The sequence below is a fragment of the Oryzias latipes genome, chromosome 21 (assembly GCF_002234675.1).
Source record: "Oryzias latipes chromosome 21, ASM223467v1".
Taxonomy (NCBI): domain Eukaryota; kingdom Metazoa; phylum Chordata; class Actinopteri; order Beloniformes; family Adrianichthyidae; genus Oryzias; species Oryzias latipes.
This window is the reverse complement of record NC_019879.2, coordinates 1,759,001-1,782,546: the sequence shown is the minus strand read 5'-3', so window position 1 is coordinate 1,782,546 and position 23,546 is coordinate 1,759,001. Positions and strand designations below refer to the sequence as shown.

Here is a 23,546-nt window from a genome sequence, read left to right as displayed (position 1 = left end):
GGTAGGGGGAACATGTCAATGTGAGGGGGGGGGGGTCATAGGATAGCACAAGGGTTAAAGGTTTGAGGTGAAATTGACTTTAGAATGTGCAGTTTTTGCTTTAAAACCTGACATTAGTTGAGTTATGTGCACTGGTCTTGTGATTGTAAAACAAAGACTTCTCTTTTTAGGCTGCAAAGAGAATCTTGTTGAAATGGGGGTGCTAGTGATAACTGAAGGCCTTGTGCACTAATTGTCTGAAACGGTTTCATGAAGGCTGCTGTGTGTCTGCAGTGTACAGCATCTACAGTATGATGCAGACTCAGTTACTGATAGGAGCTTTCATTCGCTGTGTCAAGCAAAAGGCCTATTCATTACCGAAATAGCCTTAACCCTTGTGCTATCCTAGGCACTTTAACATTGGGAGTTGGGTCATCTGGACCCACTAGACAGTGCTCTGAACCTTTTTTCTTCAATGATTTGTGATCTTCACTGGTGTCCATGGATTACATGAAATCTTTCCACCTTTATCCACCTTTGTCATGGTAGGGAGAACACCTCAATGGAAGGGGGGGGGGTCATCTAAGATAGCACAAGGGTTAAGATGTTTGATTCTCTCCTCCAATCAAAGTTTTTTTTTCCACAAATGAAGCTATTTTATCTCAGAATAAAACTATTTCTTTCAAATCAAATGTAAGTTGGCATTTGGTCAGTCTAAAAGTGCTGGTCAATTCAGATTCAAAGCTCATTTAATTTACCTTTTGTGGAGGTTGTTTGCACCCTGGATGTGTTTTTTTTCCAAATAAAAACACATAAATCTGTATTAACAAAAAGTCACTGAGACAGCTGTTTCAAATGAGCATCTGTGGGGGATTATGTATAATCTGGGCCAAATCCCTAAATCGCAATGTCTTGAGATTTCTTTCTAAGAAAAACACATGCGAGCGTGATTCTCTTTGAAAGAAATCTTAATAGAGATTAATCACAATTGCTGCCCGTTTTAATGACTTTTGGGCTTAAAGATGTTCAATTTACTCTGATTGAGTTTGAAAAAATGTTTTTGAAATAACAAAAGCTTTAATGTGTTTTTTAAATCAGACATGATAACGTTTGTGTCATGTTTGATGTATTGACAAAACAAAATTGATGTGTGAAATTGAAACAATAATAACAAGTAAAAAAAGCAAAAATATTTTGCTATATACGCAAAAACCAAAGACAAAAATAAAAGATCGTTGATTTTACATGTTTGTTCAGAATTTTCTTGTCTTTTTTTATTAACTTTTTAAAAAATGAGTTTTTTTTTTTGTCTTCTATAGTTTTCAACTCGGTTAACGGGGGATTTAGTCAGACGGTCCCTAACTGGCGCGCACGCGCGCGCAGTTTTGGCTAGTTGATGCTGGAGCGCGGAGCAGCGAGTCTGTCAGTCCCGCTCTGCAGCAGCTCAGGGCGGCCGCTCATCAACATCCTCTCGGCGTTCGCGGAGCCGGAACGCGGTGCGACTCCGAGCCCACGGAGAGCGACACCGCTGCAGCCTCGCCCCCCGTGGGGGGAACACCTCCGTTGACATGAGGACATCTGCTGCAGCGAGTTGTTCCAGAGGGCGGAGCGGGAAGCCCGGGCGCTGTGGCTTTTCTCCCAGCGAGTGGTGATGCGGCAGCGGAGCGCCTCCGTCAGGTGATAACCTGCTAGCTGTTAGCATACGAACGAGCTAAAACCCCCAGTTCCCGAGAAAGCAGCAGGTTTTTCAGCCCGGTGTTTTTCTCACCGACGCCCGGCTGAAATGTCAGCTAAAACGGACGCAAACACGAGCATAGGATGTCTTTTTATTTTAAAACATCTCTCCGAAGCCCGTTTTTTTTCTTTAGCCAGCGTTAGCAGGGGAGGTTAGCCGCTCGTTAGCTAGCACTGTGGATCGGCTAATCAGCTCACGGAGGCTGGCACCGTCACGGACTGAAGTCTCCCCGCGTGACGGAAACGTCCCCGGTGACGAGGAGCAGCCCTGCAGACCGGAGTCACCCATGAACGGGCATCGAGCAGTGAGGGGGGCTGGTTCGCGTTCATCATCCGCACCTGGAGGATCCAAGTTACGGTTTACGGGGGGAGGACGCGCAGAAGTCCGTTAGTTTGAGGCCACGCGGGGTCCAGACGGACGTGACCGAGGAGGGTTTTTCCCGCTGTTTCTAACTTAATGTCATACGTAACATGAGACGGACCGCTATTTAATAATAAAAACCTAAATGTTCCACCTTGTCGGCATGCACGGAGCGCCCCCCCCCGTTTTCTCGGTCTCTTGATGATATTTTTTATTGATGTTTTTCTCATCATTTTAAGCATGAAGGACTATTTTTCCTGAGTGGAATAAACATATTGTGGATTGTTTGAACAAATTCCTGGGAGACAGACAGGTTTAGCGGTTCAGATCCCTCAGGATCAGGCTGTCTGACAGAGGTGATGAAGAGTATGTGAGGAAGAGCTGCAATGAAAAGGCTGCCAGACTGAAGAAGTTACAGCAGAGGAGACGATCGCTATAGACTGACAGACGGGACCTGTTCTATCCAACACGGGAGATTTTTCCTGCTTGTGATTTGGGATTTCTCTGTTTTCTTCCAGATTCATCATGACCTTTTCCATCACCGAGGGACCTCAGAGCTTTTTTCTATCTGGATTTACCATCACAGGGATGAGATAATAGTCAGCCTGTCGGTACATGTTGCTGCAGAAACCCTTGTGGCTCCCGTGAACTCACCCCGCCCCGAGTTAAGTTCATTTCATCGGTGGAACTATGACAACGCCGACTCTGCTGCCACTGTCGGGCCGCAGGATACCCACTCTGTCGCCGGGCGCCTCCTCCTTCCCCCACCACAGGGCCACTTTGAGGCTCTCGGAGAAGTTCATCCTTCTCCTCATACTCAGTGCCTTCATCACTTTATGCTTCGGGGCCTTCTTTTTCCTCCCGGACAACTCTAAACACAAGCGCTTTGACTTGGGCTTGGAGGACGTGCTCATCCCTCACATCGACTCGCCGAGGGAGGGGAAGCATTCTCCGGGACAAATGGTCATACACGGACAAGGACGGCACGACGAGAACAGACACCGGTAAGAGACACTCGATGTAGAGTTCATGACGGCAGGTCTGCATCACCGCTGATGTCCTCTGTACAGCGGGCTGAGCTCAGGTTGGATTGCCTTTTGGGTCTCCAAGGAGCATTTTTAGTTTTTTTATGTTCCTTTGCTGTTTCTAATCTACTGCTGCAGACTCAAATGGATTTTTCTCCCTTTGCACTTAAAGTGTCAGAAATGCAGATGGATGGCAAGTAGAGTAAGACATTACAGGTAGAGTTTTCCTTCATGTTTCAGTCCTATAACACCTTGTTTACCTGTTCAGTTGGTGTAGTTGGTTGTTAGAAATTGTGGAAGTTTACCTGTCAGAGAGATGGCTTTATGGCACACAGAGGTGTTCATGCTTTGAGTTTGTGTAAAGTTCCCACTTTTATTGCTGACTAGCTGCGTTTCCGTTCACTAGGAAAATTGCACAAATTGAGTTTGTGATAATAAATTTGCCTGATGGAATCGCAACATTTTCAGAAAAACTCGCATTTATTAAAAAAAACGATTTTGTGCTTGGAGGAGGTGATTTTTGAGACTGATCAAAAATGGACATATTTCCAAAAAACTGCAATGAAAACTTTTTATTGAACTAGAAGGAGACGCATTTCCAGAAGAAACTGCAGGTTGAAGGCTATTTTGCTGAATGAAAATGAAACTTAAAGAGGAATTAATGGAAAATAAATATATAAATAAATGATCAAAGTTGACCATAAATACAGTAATAACAGCACAAAAACAAAAAAGATATTTTTGTGAAAATCCCAGCGTCGGGTATCGAACCAGAGAGCTTCTGCACCAAGGATTCCCCATTTATTTCAATGGAGGCAAAAATCCTGGAATATCTTGAAAAGTTTAAGGATTTGAAGGACCAAAAGTCACAGCTGGAAAAAGCTGAAAGAGCTGAACATTTGAATAGTTGAATGGTTGAAATACATGAACAATTGTAGGAGTTAAGCAGCAAAAAATGGAGGAAGATACTAAAATAAAAAAGAAATAAAGAGAAACAGCAAAACGACGTAGCGATGAGCTGCTTGGTAGGAACTGGCGGCCTTGGTCGCTGCACAGCGGGCGCCACCAGAGGTCCCACATCTCATCAAATGTTGAGCGTGTCACATGGAATTGTTGGATCCACAGCTACTCTGGAAAATCACCAACCACCATTTCTCAAAATGACTTCATCCGTAGCCCCTCCCACCTGTAAGGAGATCGCCACTCTGTGGCCTGAAGAAGACGCCGACGTCTCCTTTGATTGATGCCTTTGATTGATGATGAAGAGCGCTAGCGCAGTGGCAGAAACGTGAATGTATCTGTTTTTAAACGATTGCTGACATCCATCGTTTTTGAATGACTTATCGTGTGACTTGGTTTGTGTTTATTAGCATAATAATGATTTAACGGAAACAGTGTAATTGCGAATTTTTTTGTGACATTTCTAGAATTTCAGTAGCTTTGCGTCCGTGTTTAATTGAAACACGGCTACTGTTGCGTTAAAATTCTCTGGACGTCTCTTTGACCTTTTTTCACATTTCCAACAACCTTTAGACTCTTATTCTTTCACTCTAAAGAAAATCGCCACATTTTAAGTTCTGAACGCATTTATGATCAATTATGAACTCTAAAGGTACTTTTGTCTTTGTTACCCAGGCGGATGGAGCTGATAGTTTCCCACCTGGTTCCTATGGAAACAAGCTGAGTTTTCCGCAGCGCTTTTGCATAGGAGTAGAGTTTTTGTTAAACGGATAATGGTGCAGTGTTGGATCATGTGGTGTTGTCTGATGGAGGCTGCATTTAACTCATTTTTAGACCTAATGGTGCGATCTGTAAACCCTCCCTGTTTAAAGGGGTGGTACCTCCTCGTTAGTGAATATTGACAATGATTGGGAATAAAGAGCACAAATTACAGGTGTCTGTTACCGGGAATGAAAAGACTGACAGGATCATTTTCTCTTTGGCTTAAAATAAGTGAAAACATGATGGATATTAACGCTGTTCCTGCTGATCACATCCTTCATTAGTGTCTGCGGGTCAGACGTGGTGATGAAGCTATTTCTCACACTGATGCATGTTATTCTGTTCATATTTGCATTCTCAAGCATCTATGCTGCCTACTTAAAATAATGTAATCATTGAAGTGAATCCATGTTTCTAAAGACCCAATGAAAATACTGTTCTTGGTATTTTTAACATGTTCTTGTAGCGTCTCATGATGGAGGACATGTCTAAAGAAAATAAGGATTAAAATTGCATTTCTGCGTATTTCTATATCCAAATCGTGGGGAATCAGAGCCGACAAAAGAAAGCAGTTTGAAAAAGCTTGTAGTTTCTATGAACAAACCACGATCAGCAGACCACAAGCTCTCTGCTCTGCTCCATTCTGATGCGTCCATTTGCAGACAAATAGATCATGTTCGTCTTTATTTTCCTCGTCTGGCATCCGGCTCAAAACTGATGTCGTCATTTACATTGCACCTCTAATGTTTGGGCTTTAAGCTAGCGGGAGAGAGGGTTGATGGGAAATCAGGCTTATTACTCCGCACCAGCAGGCCCGTCCACAACTCAGAGGTGAATTTCTGATGAACTCCTGCCACTCTTCAGAAACTATGTCCTAGAAAACGACACTGGTTTGGGGATTTTGGCTAAAAATGGCATAATCATAAATAAAAGTCCACTGAGAACACTTTAACAAATGATCAAAAGATGATTGGAGCGGAGCTTTAAAGGAAAGCTTTAGTTCTGTCAAAGTTAGCGGTCTACAGGAGCTTCAGCATGACTGCATAGTATATTGTTGTTAGCAGAACAATAGTTGTATTCTTGTGTTATCAGAGAGGTGTCAGTGTTTGAATCATGTTTACACCTTTTCTTTGCTCAGCAGCAGAAGACACCAAGTGTTTAAATCTTTGTAGAGCTGAAGTTGAAGCCCAAAACTTTTAATTTTTTCATTATTAAATAAACAGCTACTTCAGCATGTTTGTTCATTGGATTTTTGAAATGTGAAAAGACAAAAAACTATCTTTGTATTAGGGTTGGGCGATGTCCCCTAATTTGGCCGTTGACGATGTTTGCTGTCAACCATCGGGATGGACGATGACATCGTCGGGGGGGGGGGGTGTTACATTTTTCGTTCTTGTATAACTGCTATTCGTTATTTTGCTTTTTTCATTTTATCTCCCAACTAATGGTTAATCCGCGATGATCCAGTTTAAATTAGGGAAGTGACTTTAACAGAAAAAGTAACAAGCAAGATAGAAAAGAAGTGTAGTCGCTCCCGCACTTCACTAGTGAAGTGGACCGGCGGAGCGCGGACTTAAAGCTTTGTGTTTGATGGGAAGGGGGGGGGGGTACATGAGCGGTATGTTTGGGAGATTTAAGACTGCGATCCCTCCCGCAGCTCTAGGGGTACAAGCAACCGAACTCAGAACCGGGTCTAAACGTGTGTCTGAGCACAGCTCGGATCGTCAGCAGACACACAGCGGTTTGAGCATCAAAGCAGAAATGTCGCTCAGTCCTTAGAAAACATTCAAACAATCACGCGGATTTGTGTTTCCAGTCGTGTCCCGACTAAATAAAGGCTGTTATTCTTACACGTTTACTGAGCTGACATGTCAATATATATAGCCCCTCGGTGCTGTTATCGTTTTGTATTGAATTGTTACATTCAATAAAGTTTGGAAAAAAAGCCGCTCGGCGGAAGTTGTATCCCCTTCCGGTTTTCAAACTGCGCATGTGCGAATACTGCGCATGTGCGAATGATTTATTCCGACCGAAATTGTGACCTTAGTGAACGTTTTTATATCCTGAAAACATTTTTCTGGGCCCATCTACACGGTTGGATTCTAATCCGACCATTGATCCCATCAGGATATTTTGTACATGTAACCGCGGCTTATGGTGTCGACGCGCAACGTGGCGGGGGCGTGGCATCACGATGGTGGTCTCTCCATCGGGATGTCAGTCACCCATCACGATGGACGATGATATCGTCCATCGGCACAACCCTACTTTGTATTGGATTCAAGTTAAAAAGTGGAGAGCTGTTGATCAGACTTTCTATAAACTTGAAGTAGCATACCTGAAGTTTGGGTTTACTTTTTGAAAATGTATTTTTTTTCTATTCATATGTCTTATGCGTCCATAAGAAGGGCTGGTTGTTTTTATGTTTTCCTTTATGGCGGTGCTCTCACTCTGCATTTGTGCTGCTGTCTTAGTTAACCCTTGTGCTATCCCAGGCACGTTAACGATGGGAGTTGGGTCATCTAGACCCACTAGACAGTGCGCTGAACCTTTTTTCTTCAATGATTTGTGATCTTCACTGTTGTCCATGGATTACAGGAAATCTTTCCACCTTTGTCATGGTAGGGAGAACACGTCAATAGAAGGGGGGGTCATCTAAGACAGCACAAGGGTTAAGAGGTTGAACTCAAACGGTCTCTTGAAAATGAGGTGTGCTTAGAACAAAGAACACCTAGATCCTCCAGTTCTGACTGGATGCTGTTAAAAATCCCAGCATGCTCTGCTGTTTCATCAGCTTAAACTGAACGCTGCACAGGTGAAGCGACCGCGGTGGTGGACGGGTTTTTTTTCACTGGCGTGCAGACGGTGGAGGAGGAAAGGACAAAAGAAATTCTTAAAAAGGAGATCCAGTAAAAATGACTAAGTTGACACAAACGCTAACCTGCCATTTGGTGACTAACCCTCTTTTACTACAAAAGAGCAGAAAATTGTCAATTTTGGACCCTTCAAAATAAGTCTATTGCAATATACGTATTCTTCTAGAGAGAAAAAATTACATTGCGTTAAATTATTGTTTTATCACCCAGCAATAAAACGACTGGCAGTGAATGGCATGGATGACTGTGAACTCATGAATGCACCTCACCTTGTATGCCAACCGGTCAGTTTGCCTGCCTTTTGGCAGCTTAGACATGTTGAAAATTACATTTAGCTTTTTCTTTTAGTTGAGCTACAATAAACATTTACATACACTGGTCTTTATGTTCTTTACATCAGTTTGTTCCTCAAGTGTCTGTGTGTAACTTTATCAACTTCTGGCCTCTCATGAGGAATTTGGTCAGGACTACAGACATAAATGGCTTCAGTGTTGAGCTTTGAAAGCCCAATCGTACTGCTAACAGTTTAAGGCATCGTCTGGCAGTTTGTCTTTGGAGCAATAATGTGTGTTGGCTCCGTAACACGAGTAGGCAGTTTGACCTGACTTACCAACACAGCGCATTTCCTCTGGACAGTTGGACATGCTTGTTTTTCTGCAGTTTGCCGTGTTAATGGCATTGAAGGTGCTCTCTCTTAACGACATTCATTTGACTTTTAGCATCAGCGGCTGCTGCACAGACGTGCGTTTGAGTCCGTGCGTCAGAGCCAAGCTTGCTCGCCTGTTTGGGATTAGGAACATTTGCCAAGCAAGTCACTGAAAATTTTAATGTAGCGAAAAGTGGAAAGTGATGAAAAAGCCTAACCTTTTTGCTGGCCCTCTCTCTCTTAATGGATTTCAGTGCTGTGACCGGAAGTAACCCGCTGTTACCACTTACTGCCTTGCCAGGTATTGTTAAGGTTTTGTAGGTGCAAAGCTGAGCTTTTTTGCCGCCAGGCTACAAATCAGCAGCACAGGAAAGCAGATCACATTTAATGCATGGGGAAAGATCAAAGTCCACTGCTTTATCAGATTAGGTCTGATTTTGGTTGTCATTCCTGTTTGCCTGTCAGCTTCAGTCGTACATTGAGGCTGCTGCATGTGGGATTTTTGGAGGTAAAAATCTGTCAGAAATGAAGTTTGCTTAACACACAACCCACCATCGCCAGGACAGTGGGTAGTTACACGGCTGGCGATTAACCATTATCACTATTTCGGGCGGCCGTGGGTGCAGCGGTCGACCCATGATCATAAGATTGCAGGTTCGATTCCCGCCTTGCACGCCCATGAGTCTAAGTGTCCTTGGGCAAGACACTGAACCCCACCTTGCCTCTGGTGGTAGACGGGCGCCTGTGTTTGGCAGCGGAGCGGCCACTAGTGTGTGAATGTGTGTGTGTGACTGGGTGAACGGGTCTGTGACTGTAAAGCGCTTTGTCCTTGTAGGAAGAAAGGCGCTATATAAGTATACGCCATTTACCATGCCATTTACTATTTAATATAGTATGTTTGAATGGCTACTGTATTTATGTATTTTTACTGGATTGATGACAAATCATTATCATTTATATCTTTATCAGAGTCGATGTACCAGATAAACCACAAAGATTCAGAAAGAAAGAAATTGTATTTATCACTTTAAACAATGTCACATGCACGCAAAAGTTATTTTTGTCAACTTCCTGGTTAACTTCAGCAGTAAACAAAATATGAACATCACTGTTGTTATGGATCATTTCTCAAAGTCTCGATGACTGTAGTTCCCGTAGATCAATTCTTATTCTTATTCAATTTTATTTATATAGCCCAGATTCAAAACAACAGTCGTCTCAATGGGCTTCTTACCGGTAATTGTAAGGTAAACATACAGTCAAAAAGTATCATAAATACATAGAATTCCATAGGATAATACTAAAACTTTAACCACGGTAAACAGACTAACTAAACTGGGCATCCCTGCCCTTAGACCGTCCTTCACGGTAACGGAAAACTCCTAAAAAAACGGAATCCGGAAATCAACGATGGCAAGACCTACATAAACACATAGTCCTTCAATCTAAACTGACAACAGTGTTTCAAACAGGAAACAGAGTTTATAAATTGCCTTTTTTAATTTTTAGTGGAAAAACCAAACGCCTCCTTTAGATGAAGGTTTTGCAGCCGCGTTTGGCTATGGCTACTCCTCCTTGCTAGCAGACAGTCACATGACTTTATATGATTGATCACGTGATTTTCTTCATCATATTCATTAAATTAACTTATGCAAATTGTTGACTATATTTAGAACAAAATTGTTTTTTCAGATCAAATTTGAGTAATTTTTTTCTCACTTAGTTTCATTTTCAGAATAAAACCTTCACCAACACGCACTTTGAAGATTTATTTACTTCTGGTGACATTAGTATATACAGTTTGTTTACGTTATACACTTAAAATCAAACATTATTCTGTGATTTTAGTGATATTTAAAATGCCGGAAGTGTATTTCTTTATACTCTAAAGTTTGTGAATCGGCGATCTCTTACATCACAAATACTCGTATTCGATTTTTCTGGAACAGATTGCAGATACGATGATAATATTAAGATGAAGATACTTTATTGATCCCAGCTTGGGAGATTTGGTTATTGCAGCGACGGTGTACAGGCTCCATAACAAACAGACGCACACAAATCAAATCAAATCAAATGAGTTTATCTATGCCAAAAAGAGGATGTCCGATATCGGAGTATGTGATTACTCGTTACAGCCCCAATCCTCGTTTTAGCATGTGTCGTAGTTCAGAGCTACTGGGGTATCATTTGCATTTTTTTTATCTAAGAGGACACGCAAGCTTTTTTGGTTTTAGAAGAAAACCCAATGAGTCTCTCTCATGATGGTCTCGTAAAAGAAGTAGACATTCGGGGACTCTATATTTTTCAGAGTAATTGTAAAACCTTTGGTTGGATAGAACTGAAAAGATGTAATAGATTCTGTGGAAACAGGAAATTACCTCTGAGACTATTTGCTTCTTCACATCAAAAATGCAGTTAAGTGAAAAAAAATCTACTTCCCACATACAATTGTGGAACAATGCATGCAAGACCAAATATGCAAGATCAAAACTAATCTAGCTTGGAACTGTTTTAGTTTTGGAAATTCTGTGCGAGTTCTTATTGGAATTAGAGATCTTTTTAAATATTTCAGTGCAAGTAATTCAAGCTGTTGAGCAAAGCTCACATGGATCAGGGATTCCATTGAAATGTCCTCTAACCCCGAGCTCCAACAGCAAGCATGGAGTCACACGCCGCCGCTGCCGCAGCCGCTGCTGCTTGTTCAAATGGTACAACTGGAGTTTCAAACCGAACTCACCTTTACAGCTTAGGACTATAACACTTTTTTGGTTATTACGGTCTGTTTTAAGTCATCACGCTGTGTATGAAAACAGCATGTAAGAGTTCATCAGCCGACATCTGTCTGCTGCCTCCGTTACCAGAAATGATGGGCTCATTTTCAGAACGGAGAGTACAGCCCAGCAGCACTTACCTCTGATGACTGCATGCTCACACACTGATTACTGTGATTCACGTTTTTACTTCACAATCTGCTGCATAAGCTCCCACAGCTCATTTGTTACCTGCATGTTTCATTTTATAGCTCTATTTTTTTGTCATGATTGACATTATTTATCTCATTCATGCTCCACACTTTTTGAAGTGCAGTTTATGCAGAGGTTAAATTTTTGCAATCAAAGCTGAACGTTAAGCAAACACTTTGTCGGATACAGCCAGATTGTGTAGTTAGCTAAGTTCATTCACGAGGTCAGTTAATATCATTGAGGAACTTTTGTTTTGGAAGGACTCAAGGCATCATGGGTATTTTATTTTAAACCAGACCTGAAAGCCTTGATCAGAAAACCACGTTTGAATCATACTTTACAGTTCAGTTGAGTGTAATTCTACGTCTTTGAATCCATTAAAAGATACCATGGTTGAATGTAAACATATTTTCTTGTTTTCTCTGTGGGGCGGCCATGGTGCAGAGTGGTCAACCTCTGATCACAAGATCGCAGCTTCAGTTCCTGCCTTCCCCGCCCATGTACCGCCCATGTGTCCTTGGGCAAGACACTGAACCCCACATGGCTCCTAGTTGTTAACGGTTGGCACCATTGTTGGACATCAGCCCGTACTGTGTGTGAATGGGTTTGTGAATTTTAAGCACTTTGTGCCTTAAAGAAGGGTTAGGGCATTGTTGAGACATCTGTTATTGGTCCAAATTCTCCACCTTCACTGCTACATTAAAGTGTGGCAATGTTGTCTTCTTGTGTTAGGTATAGATTTAAAAATATCAATTTAAAATCACATAAACAGCTGGCTTTTAAAGAAGAAACTCTGTAAGAAACATTACAGGTAGCTATGATTCTTAAACCTTTGGACGAGCAGCCATGTCCAGTAGAAACGAAACGAATCACAGCGAGTCACACGAGTTAAGTGTCTGTTATTAGAAAGGAACATTTATGTTCAAAACCTCTTTGTCTTAGCCTTGTTTAATGAAAGCTTCAGGCAAATCCTGACTTCTTTTGACCCAAATAACCTGATCAGGCTTCCCCAGTGGTCCTTTTTTCTGCTTAGGAGATTGAAGTGATTATTTGTTGGCATAAGCCTGGATTGCAACCTCTCACCCTACAGAAGAAATGAAAGAAGGTAGAGTTCAGGACCCCCCCCCAGACAAATTCCTTGACTTACAGTGAACTTTTCAAGAAAATAATGCAAAACACACTAGCACAAGTATTACCCTGCTGTTCAGTTTCTCTCAATTCTCTTCTATTTATGTTGAGAATCACAATTTCATTTTTTTGCCATAGAATTTTTTGAAATAGAAACTGGAGAGAGTACATCAACGTAGTGAACCGTACCAATGGTACAGTTAGGGAAATGACTCAAAAAGGACACCACAGTATTTCACTACAAATAATTATTTCTCCACATAGGGGGCAAAATCAATTTGAACTGTTATGGTAAGGAGCTCCTATTTTGTTGACCTCAAAATTGCTACAGTGGGTTATGAAGGTGCCAGAGCCTAAGCCGGCTACTGTTGGGCAAAGGCTGAATACACCCTGATAAGTTACACCTAGAGACACTTTAGAGGAATCAATCAACCCATGAAGCATGTTTTCGGAGAGGAAAATCTTTTAAAATAATTATATTTCCAGACCTGCTAGCTCCTGCAGGTCGTACCCCCCACGATCAAATATTCATGACGTTTGCTTTAAGTGTAGAGACTAATTTGGCTGCAACCAGGCCTTGCATGTTTATATATCATGGTTTGCTTGACCTGGGGAATTAGACCCCTTTTAGGATGTCCAAGTAGCAGAGTATAGTTTTAGAGATGAATCCTCAAACATGGATGTTTCTCTGCATTTACGCATCGTTCACAACTGCATTTACGGCTGGATACAGGCCGTCTGCAGGGACACATGATCAAACCTGTTTGGGGTATGTCAGTGGTTCACACAAAATATCAAGGTCATCGATCGCTCTGTAAGTGACGAGGAAAATGTGAAAATGTTCATGCACACTTACATCACACTTAAGGGTGAGTCAGGGGGGATGTAGGTGAGACGCAGGTGTTATACGAAAAAGTTTTTCTTTTTTCAGAAATAAAAATCCGTTAAGTCCCTTTAAATCTATTTTTCAACTTTAAAAATTGCTTTGAATTTTTTTATTGACAATTTTTGTCTTCCATGAAGCCCTAAAAACTGTCCTGTTTGAAACTTCTCTGTATCACATTTTCTATCAAAGATTCATTATTTAATGACTATTTTAATCAAATAATGTAAATTAAAAAACGGCAGAACCTATCCTTTGGCCTGTTTTTGTTTTACATTCAGAAGGACTGTGTGTTTTTTGTTGTGTTCTGAAATTCAAGAATTTAGATTTTTTTTGTGACTATGGCCTGGATTTAGGCAAATAAATTAGTCTTAATTTTTTCACATGCAAGCAAGGTCTTACGAAGGCCCTAAAAAGTCTTAAATTCAACTTGAATAGACTTATAAGAACCCTATGTTAAAAGAACGAGACCAAATCTAGCTAAAAACGCTTTTGGTTATACATAAAAAAATGGAGGTTTGGACAAATTTACAGCTGGCATGGCAAAGGGAGAACAATGGCGTTCATCCTCAGGCTCGCCTGCAAAGCTTTTCACCAAACCACATCTCTTCCCTCCGAACACTGAAGCTGTGGTCCTGCAACACAAAGACTCCCTGCCACGAACGACAACCAGATCAGAGGCATCTCTCAACATCAAATAAAGCCCGGCTCTCAGCTCTTCAGGACTTGAATTTCAAATAAACCTTTCTGAAATTACTGGTGAAGAAATGAAATATCAGCAGTGACCGTTACCAAACGAGATCTGTCAATCAAGCCCCTGAGAACTGTCCACCAGAATGAGTTCTGTTTGGACAAATCTGTTTTCTTGTGTCAAGACATGGACTGGTGAGAGTTTCCTTTGTTTGTATGCTGGACACACTACTGGGAATAAGTATATAATACCACAGAATGTAAACTAATACTGTTGGCATGTTACGTAGCAATACAAAACTTCATTTAGTTATTTAACCTTTATTTATCCAGTCAAGACAGATTAAGAGAACATCTAATTTTCCACTGTGGTCTGACAAAAAAAGACCTTTGGAGAAAGAAGAGTAGAAAAAGTGATGCTACAGAACAAATCAGCATCGCTTGGATTTAAATTTTTAAGAAACCTTTACTTCATTTTTTTCATATCTAGAGTGACTAACAGTGATGTCTCTATGGAACTTTCTGGAGTATTAACATGAACAGCAGTAAAAGACGTTTTCTGTTGTTAAAGGCGGACTAACCAACTTCCTGAGGTGTGGAGGTGTTGGCAGGAATGAGGGGAAAGTGTTGCTTTATTGTTCTTGATATGTTTGGATTTGGGGATTTCCTGTTTTGTTCTGCACATGCTCTGCTACAGGAAACCTGATATAAACAGGACAGGTTGTCCTGGAGAGTCTGCTCTGGTAAAGACCATTGAACAGATCTTCATGCTGATGGGATCTGCATCAACCATGAGGTTTCTGGTCATGCATCCCATTCATAACACCAGCAATGGTTAGGCAATGCTAAAGAAACTAGCATACAGCAAAATACAGGAAGAACACAACATTTTAATCCCAGTTTGATGTCTTTCATGGTTTGTTTGCTTTGTACAGTTACTAGATGGAACCGTTCAAAAGGGAATTGATATAATTTTGGATTTTTTAAATCTTTTTTAGCAGGGGTATTCTTCAAATATCTGCAGGAATCTCATCTTTATTGTTCACTTGTATATTAAAAAATTAAGAAAAGGAATTGTTCTGTGGTCTTTGTGAGGAATTATAAATATTGTTTTAAACTAATATCCTTACCTTTGATCATTCCCAATCCTCACAGAAGAAAAAATGTGGCAAAGTTTGTGTTTCTACTAGTTATTCCTCATATTAGCTCATTGGAAATATGTTTTCAGCTTTACCTACATTTATAGGGTTTGTGTTTTATTGCCGGAGCACCAAACTGTACCTCAAAAGAGCGCTTTTCACTAGTGTGAAGAGCTTGTCGACTGGAATCAGTCATGCAATCTTACTGTCATGAATAAATCAGTTGTTGAACTTGTTGAGGCTCGAGCAGCAGACGGCGAGCTCTTCTCCGGTTTTGTGAGATTGCGTGTGCATGTGTTGCTACAGAAACATGGTATTGATCGTGTTCTGCCTTCCCCAGAGCCATGTTTCCTCCCCATGATGAAACCCCAAACTGAACACATCTTGGAAGCTGAGAAGTGGTAGAAAAAGCTGAGAATTGTAAAGCTGCAGATTTCTGGGTAAATTTTAGGTTGGATTCTAATCTGTGACCTTGACTGCATGTGGAAGTTAACACCGGCAGCAGATCGAACAATTACAAATCTAAGGCTCCCTTTTGCCTGATCACAGAAACAGAAATGAATGAAATGGAAACGCTGAGAACATTAGACACATGAGTTTACACAGGGTGATCTTTGTTTTGGGTATTTTAGGCAGGGAGTAGTTGCTGCACCGTTTAGCATCTTCTTCACGTTGGAGTAGGGTTGTGCCGATGGACGATATCATCGTCCATCGTGATGGGTGACTGACATCCCGATGGAGAGACCACCATCGTGATGCCACGCCCCCGCCACGTTGCGCGTCGACACCATAAGCCGCGGTTACATGTACAAAATATCCTGATGGGATCAATGGTCGGATTAGAATCCAACCGTGTAGATGGGCCCAGAAAAATGTTTTCAGAATATAAAAACGTTCACTAAGGTCACAATTTCGGTCGGAATAAATCATTCGCACATGCGCAGTATTCGCACATGCGCAGTTTGAAAACCGGAAGGGGATACAACTTCCGCCGAGCGGCTTTTTTTCCAAACTTTATTGAATGTAACAATTCAATACAAAACGATAACAGCGCCGAGCGGCTATATATATTGACATGTCAGCTCGGTAAAATACGAGATGATCTTCTAAACGTGCTTTTAATAATGTTACGGTTATTATGAAACACCTGTTCACTCATCATTTGAATTTTAATCCGTGTGGTCAGTGCTTTTTCTGAACGAAGCCAGGATTAGCAGTATGCTAACACGGGCTAACAACATTAGCTTTGGGTGGCGCTGCATCCTGTGAATAACATCAGCCTTTATTTAGTCGGGACACGACTGGAAACACAAATCCACGTCATTGTTTGAATGTTTTCTAAGGACTGAGCGACATTTCTGCTTTGATGCTCAAACCTCTGTCTGCTGACGATCCGAGCTGTGCTCAGACACACGTTTAGACCCGGTTCTGAGTTCGGTAGGTAGTACCCCTAGAGCTGCGGGACGGATCGCAGTCTTAAATCTCCCACACATACGGCTCATGTAACAAAGCACCCCCCCCCCCCTTCCCATCAAACACAAAGCTGTAATCCGCACTCCGCCGGTCCACTCCGCCAGTTAAGTGCGGGAGCGGACTACTTCTTTTCTATCTTGCTTGTTACTTTTTCTGTTAAAGTCACTTCCCTCAGTTTATACTGGATCATCGCGGATTAACCATTAGTTGGGAAATAAAATGAAAAAAGCAAAATAACGAATAGCAGTTATATAAGAACGAAAAATGCAAAAATACCCCCCCCCCCCCCCCCCCCCCCCCCCCGACGATGTCATCGTCCATCCCGATGGTTGACAGCAAACATCGTCAACGGCCGATTTAGGGGACATCGCCCAACCCTACGTTGGAGAAAAAGGCCCTTAATCAGAATCGGAATTCTTTATTGTCATTGTAAATGGGGATGCAGTGAAATTGCAGCAGCCTTATGATAGGAGATGGAGCTGAAAGTTGGAAGGGGAAGGGTTCCTGAACTGAACGCTGGCTTTGAGTTTTGTTGCTGTTGAAGTCTCCGTGGTGGCTAAGGATTCCACTGGGACCCACAGATCTGGGCCGTTTACATGGACATTAGGTGCTGTGTTGAGTCCTGCTGTCGCCTATCTTTCTAGAAATGGGCAAAAGGGCAGGACAAACTTATCTGTCAGTTGTTGGAACATGTCAGATAATTCCACCCTCAGTGCAGATATCAGCTCTGTGTTCATCCAAACAGGCCCTGATAAAACACTGAGTAGTTAGGAATATGAAAGATCATAAAATACTTTTTTCTTTGTGTTTATTTGATTCTATTAAAGACACTTTGATAAGAATGACAGTACCGCAAATTAGGCGTAGCTTCAGCTCTGTTTTGGAAAAGTCCCGCCCCTTTAACTGTCTCCACAGCATCTCTGCTCTACTATGAGTCTTCTCTGTTAAACGTCTTGAAACCACAACGAACACACATCCAAAAGTTTATATATGTTCTTGATGAAATCAGAGGTCAACAGTTTATTTGTGTTTCTTAACAGCCAAACATCCCAGAGTTTGGTCCAAGTCATCTTTCTGACTGAAACACTTTTCTAAGAACGTCTGGATTATTTTAGATGTTAAACTAAAGAAGTAAAAACAACATTTAAGAAACAGAATGAAGGTGAAGTGGCCAACAGACACAATTAATCTAAATTGAAACAATTTAATCATTTAAAAAGAAATAAAACATTTTTGTTAGTCTTCAAAGACTTCATCTCTGATTAAGACAAAAGAAAAACTAATAAAACTTCAACATGTTGCCTTTTTGTGTAGCTGCAGAAAACACAAATGTTTTTTTTGTGTAAAATTTATCAAACAAATTGTGATCATATTGTTCAAAAATTACAGTTTCCTTTGCACCAACATTGGAAAAAATATTAAAAGAATAAATGACAATTTAGAAAGAATATATTTGGTTTTTGTGAGGTTACATAAAATGCATGTTAATAAACTGGAGGGTAAAACTACCCGGGTAAAATGTCAAATAATTTACAAGCGCACGGGACATCTAAAGCGCCCACCACCCCTCTGACTTCTAGCAGTGGCGGTTATACTGAATAACTCCCCTGGCGAGACCCTCCCCAGGCAGGCGCCTCTCATTAGAGTCACCACTGAATTTTGTTCGTCCGTGTCAACTTGATACAAAATGTAACTGTATGATATGTAATATTCAATATCTACTTCAGAGAAGAAAAATCAGCTCATGGTTGCTGTTTTCAATCCTATAATTGACTCATTTCTACCTGTGACTGGTTAAATAAGGTTTTCTCAGCATAGAGTTGTATATAGAGTTGAAAATTCTATTGACTAATTGTAAAACCCAACACGATTGAAAGAATTAAAAATAAACTTCATACATGCAGGCACAAGTGAACCCATGTTAACTCAAAATCCCCATTTAACAGATGAAAGAAAATAATGAAAATGTTTAGGCTCTCAGAAATAATTAGTAAAGTACCGACTAATCTGAAGTTATTTCCCCCATTAGTATCTTATGGGGGCGGCAGCAGCATGCTGTATAACGTCGCATCTCATTCAACGTATAGGAACTAATGATACAATAAACCCTTAGTGTCACAGCAGACACACAGGTCATGACGTGCTAAGGGTTACCACTGATGGTAAAGCTAAAGCAAAGGTTTGAGAAGAAAATAAAAGCTAAAAAAAATGAACAATGATGTCAGTTGCAACATTCAGGCCTACTTCAGGTTTAGTCATCGACCACAAAAGAAAAGTTTTGGTCATCGCCCAAAAGCTTCAAGTTTGCTTTATGATGCAAGAGTTTTAAAATGTAAAAGAAGTTTCACTTTCCTTCCGTTCAGTTCATAAGTGATGTATCAGGAAAAATGATTTGGTTTTTTTGGTTGTTACCCGATCAAAGGATGATTATATCAGTGTGTCAGGCAGACACCTGTTGGACTGTCAGGTGTGGTGCAGACTCCAGTGAGAGATTCAATATTGGGGCAGTTAAACCAATATTGCCACCTCTATGCAGAACAGACCGCTGGACGCCCTCATCACACATTTGTCTTTCACTGATATGTTGTCTGCTTACAGGGAATAAAATCCTGTGTTTGAGGCATCATAACAAGTCTGTGCGTTCAGTTGCGCATGCGATGATGTGTAGATTTGATGTTACAAAATATGGTTCCTGTCAATTAAAGCCCGACCCGCTGAGACGGTTCATGAATATTTAGGAGGCGTTTCCAGGGCGATGTTGTGTAACTTGGAGGCTGTTTATTTTGGTCTCAGTTGGCGCAGCATCTGGTGTCATAATGGAATTATGAAATGGATGCTCGTGTGTTGTTTGACATATAATTAGGATAAATTGTCTTATGTGTCTGTCTTCAAGCTGAAGCTTTTTTTCCCCCCACTTCAGTTTTTTTTGTCCTCCATGACTCTTCTTGTCCCCCTCCCCAACAGGCACATCCATAAATGACTGCCTGGCCTTGGGTTAGCTGTCACGTGGCGTTCCGCCTGTCGCCTTTATAGTGGTTTGGCAGCAGGTCTTTGTTTTAATTAGTTTGATTGGCTGAACCTTTGATGGAAGCTGCCTGGTCTCGTTTACCGCTTTTCCTTCCCATGAGGACCCCCCCCCCCTTTTTTTTTTTTTTTTTGCAGTCTTGCTCTTCATGACTCTGTGGTTATGATGGATGAGGGTTGGGTGTCAAATGCTTGTGAAAATAAGAACTAAAATATATTTCAAATAATCCTTTTGGGAGCGCCCCCTGGAGGTCAGAAAGCTATAGCTGTTCCATCTTCCCACTTAACATTCAAGCTGCTTCTTTAACCTTTTAACATCAGAGCTTTAGCTTCAGTGTTGACGGTCTTCTGACTACCGTAACTCTTCAACCCTGAACACAATTTAAGTACCGGTAATTCCTGCGGATCCTTTCTGCCGATAAGAAAAGCCCCTTTTGTCCGTGTCAGAATCGGCTGATTCAGGCTGATGGCAGTAAATGGTTGGAGAGTTACAATCGGCCAAAGAGTTTGTGTTGTGTAGGTGTTGTCTGCGACGTCTCCGGTGTTAATTTAGTTCAATTCTGTTTTATTTATATAGCCCAAAATCATAAGTCGTCTCAATGGGCGTCGTACTGGTAATTGCGAAGTAAACATAAAATCATAAAATCAAAAGGATCGTGAATACACTTTATTACACTTTTTAGATTTGACTTTTTGACGTAGTAAATGGCTGTACCTTTGATTTAAAAATGAGATTTAGATGCATTCTGCCCTTCTGTCTTTCCTTCTTCTTTAGCCGTGACAATGTCTCTGAAGGCAGAGCTGACTAACTGGATATAGTACGGTACTTGTAGCACTCTCCTCACTGCCTTCATGATTGTTGAAGTCAAAGGCACCCCCACTGAAAACATTTGTCTGAATGCTCTCATTTTTATCAATGCGAGGTGAGGCATCGTCTTCTAAGTAGAATAGACTATTTCAATAAAATAAAATTGAACTTTATTTATAAAAAGTTCTTTTCATACATTGTGCAGCTCGAGGTGCTTGAAGAATGTAAATTTGGGGTGTAATGATTCATTGTAACGCTTTGATTCAATCAGCTGATGCAGGACTTGGTTTTCTGACCGTAAGTCTGACTTCCTCTGTTTAACGGAAACCTGGCAGCATCCAAACGACTTTTCACAACTTAACGATTCTACCCCCCCCCCCCCCCCCCCCCGGCTTTGTTTACAAACCTCGTTGCACGGGTCGTGGAGGAGGTCTCACGATATTACATCGCGAGAAGTGGAAAGTCCTGCCGGTTGAGATCCCCTCCTTCAGCTCCATTGAATGCCTTGCCTGCATGCTTCCTGGCCCCACCCAAACTGTTCTGGTAGGTCTGGGCGATATGGTCAAAAATAAAATCTCAGCTGGGCAATATGGTCAAAAATAAAATCTCAGATTTTATTTTTTTTTAATTCGATATCCGATTTCGTTTCGTTTCGATCCCTACACACCAAACCCTGATGAACTCGTCTCTTCTACAACAACCTTCTTTCTGATTCTCTCAACCATCTTGCTCCTGTCAAAAGTCGCCCTGTCTCCTTTTCTAAATCTGCTCCCTGGTTCACCCCTGAACTCTGTCACATGAAAGCCAAAGGTCGCCAGTTATATATTCAAATAAAATGGACTATTATTATTATTTAACCATAATATGCGATTGACCATACATTTCCTATTTTGGTTCATTTTTAAAGATCTGATCCACTGACCTAAAATGGATCCAGATCAACTTTATCCCAAACTTCCACTAGTGCAGGGGTCGGCAACCTTTTTTTCTCAAAGAGCCATTTGGGACCGCCCCTAATAAAAAAGAAAGCACCCGGAGCCACAACCTGTTTTGACATCATTATATATATTATGCATGTATATATTATTCAAAGGTGCTCATTACGTCGATCGCGATCGACCTTCAATGACATGAGTGTAGATCGCGGGTCAGAAAAGATTAAAAAAAAAAAAGTACTTCTTTAAAATCCACCAGCCAATCAAAATCCTCACTGAGAAGTACGGGACTTGATTGACATGTAGATTGGGCAATCGGACATCGTCTGAAGCATACGTCGCTGCAAATGCACATTATGTTCTTTAAAGGATGATACCGCAGCCGCGTGTGGGAGGAGCTACTGGTCCTGGTCTGATGGCTGCATGGAGCGATGGGTTTATCAATGCATGGTAGACACTGAGAATGTGGAGAGATCAGGTTTATTATTTTGAAGAGTTCTACTTGGTAATCATGTTTCCATGTTTGGGTTTATAAAATCATCCCAGAGAAAGTCTCTGCTTCAACTCCCGCAGGGAAAGCTGTGTCTCAATCTGACGCCCGTGTTTCCATCTCTGACAGAGTTTGAAGCCAAAGCCCCTCCTCCGCCTCTTTACCTGCTTTTCCTCTCTATCTGTTCACCTGTTCACATCCTCTGCAGCTGAGAGTTGGTTTCCCCCGCGCTCCTCAGTGTGTCCTACACAGAGAGCGCAAAATACGATAGTCGGGGGGCTCCAGCGCCGCACAACGGATGAAAGAGAAGGATGCAGGTTATAGCGGGGATAGAGCGGGTTAAGAAAATGAATGGAAGAAGGCGGGCCGTTGAAGAAATATTCAATATTGTACACATTTTATTTTTAGTCTGAACTATCTTTTATTTAGAAATATCTTTTATTTTATCAGTCCAGTACGAAAAAAAAACATCAACAAAAGCTGTGCTGGGTGGATTTTGGCTGGGTCTGGCGGTTTTCAGATGACTTTTGGGCTGGAAACCTGTGACTATCTGGCAACGCTGGCGCGAACTCTCAGTCTGTCATCAGTTTCTGCCCCGTGGTACGTGAAGTTCCCGGCAGAAGATCGGAATGTTTATTGAAGCCGCCCCGCGTGTCTCCTCCTGCTATCAGCTCTGCAGGTCTCGCCCGATAAATACGAGCTCATTACGAAGCTGTTTTTTACGTGGCTCGTGCTTCGTGCGGAGCCATCAGCGCCTTTGAAATGCCATGAAAAATGAAAAAAACTAAAATAACATTTAATTATTATAAAATACTCATTATTTTCCAAAGTCACAGGGAGCCACAACAGATGGATGAAAGAGCCACATGTGGCTCCGGAGCCATGGGTTGCCGACCCCTGCACTAGTGGGACTCAGAGAGTTTCCCAGATTCCTGGATTTCTTCAAGATAATCAATGAAATGTCAATGAAATATGTGTCACTTAAAGTAACTTGTACAAATCAGCAGCTTGTTCATTAAGACGGTTTTGCCCTTGAGGATGTTTGATCAAGTTAGAGATGCTGCTGCACTTGCTCCACATCCCTGAATTTGAATTTCTACCATGATGTTTAAAAGGGCGCGGCCGTCCCAACCCTCTTAGACACGGATAGTAAAGGTAAGAGCTACAGCGCTCTGGAGAAGATGTGCTAGATTAAGGCAGCGCTGCAGATCCCTGCCTTTAGTTACACTGAATTTAATACAGACGCCAGTCAGTGGTGATTTAAGACGTAGTCTTCAACAAATGTATAAATAATTTTACTTTAAGCAAAAATGTTTAGAAGAATGTTAGATAAACAATTTTTGTTTTATATTAGTCTGGCATTTTTACAAATTTTAACCTTTAACAGAATTATGATGGTTTTATTCTTCTTTCTCTTTCGGCTTTTCCCATCAGGGGTCGCCACAGCGAATCATCCTTTTCCACCTCACTCTATCATGAACATCTTCTACCCTAACATTAGCCAACTTCATGTCCTCTGTTAAGACATCCATATATCTCCTCTTTGGCCGTCCTGCCAGGCAGCTCCATCTCCAACATCCTTCTACTAGGGCTGCACGATATGAGGAAAACTCGCGATATGCGATATTGGTGATTAATATTGCGATAACGATATAATTTGCGGTATA

At 41.5% G+C, this 23,546-nt stretch overlaps 1 protein-coding gene across 1 annotated transcript in view; it reads left to right on the top strand.

Annotated features, from left to right (window-relative positions):
- Positions 1-1,371: 1,371 nt before the first annotated feature.
- Positions 1,372-23,546, top strand: part of man1a2 (mannosidase alpha class 1A member 2) — a 103,269-nt gene continuing 81,094 nt past the window's right edge. The window contains exons 1-2 of the mRNA XM_023950575.1: positions 1,372-1,656; positions 2,593-3,078. Of these exons, the coding sequence (XP_023806343.1) occupies positions 2,765-3,078 (314 nt within the window). The 5' untranslated portion in view covers positions 1,372-1,656; positions 2,593-2,764. The remainder of the gene's footprint in view (positions 1,657-2,592; positions 3,079-23,546) is intronic.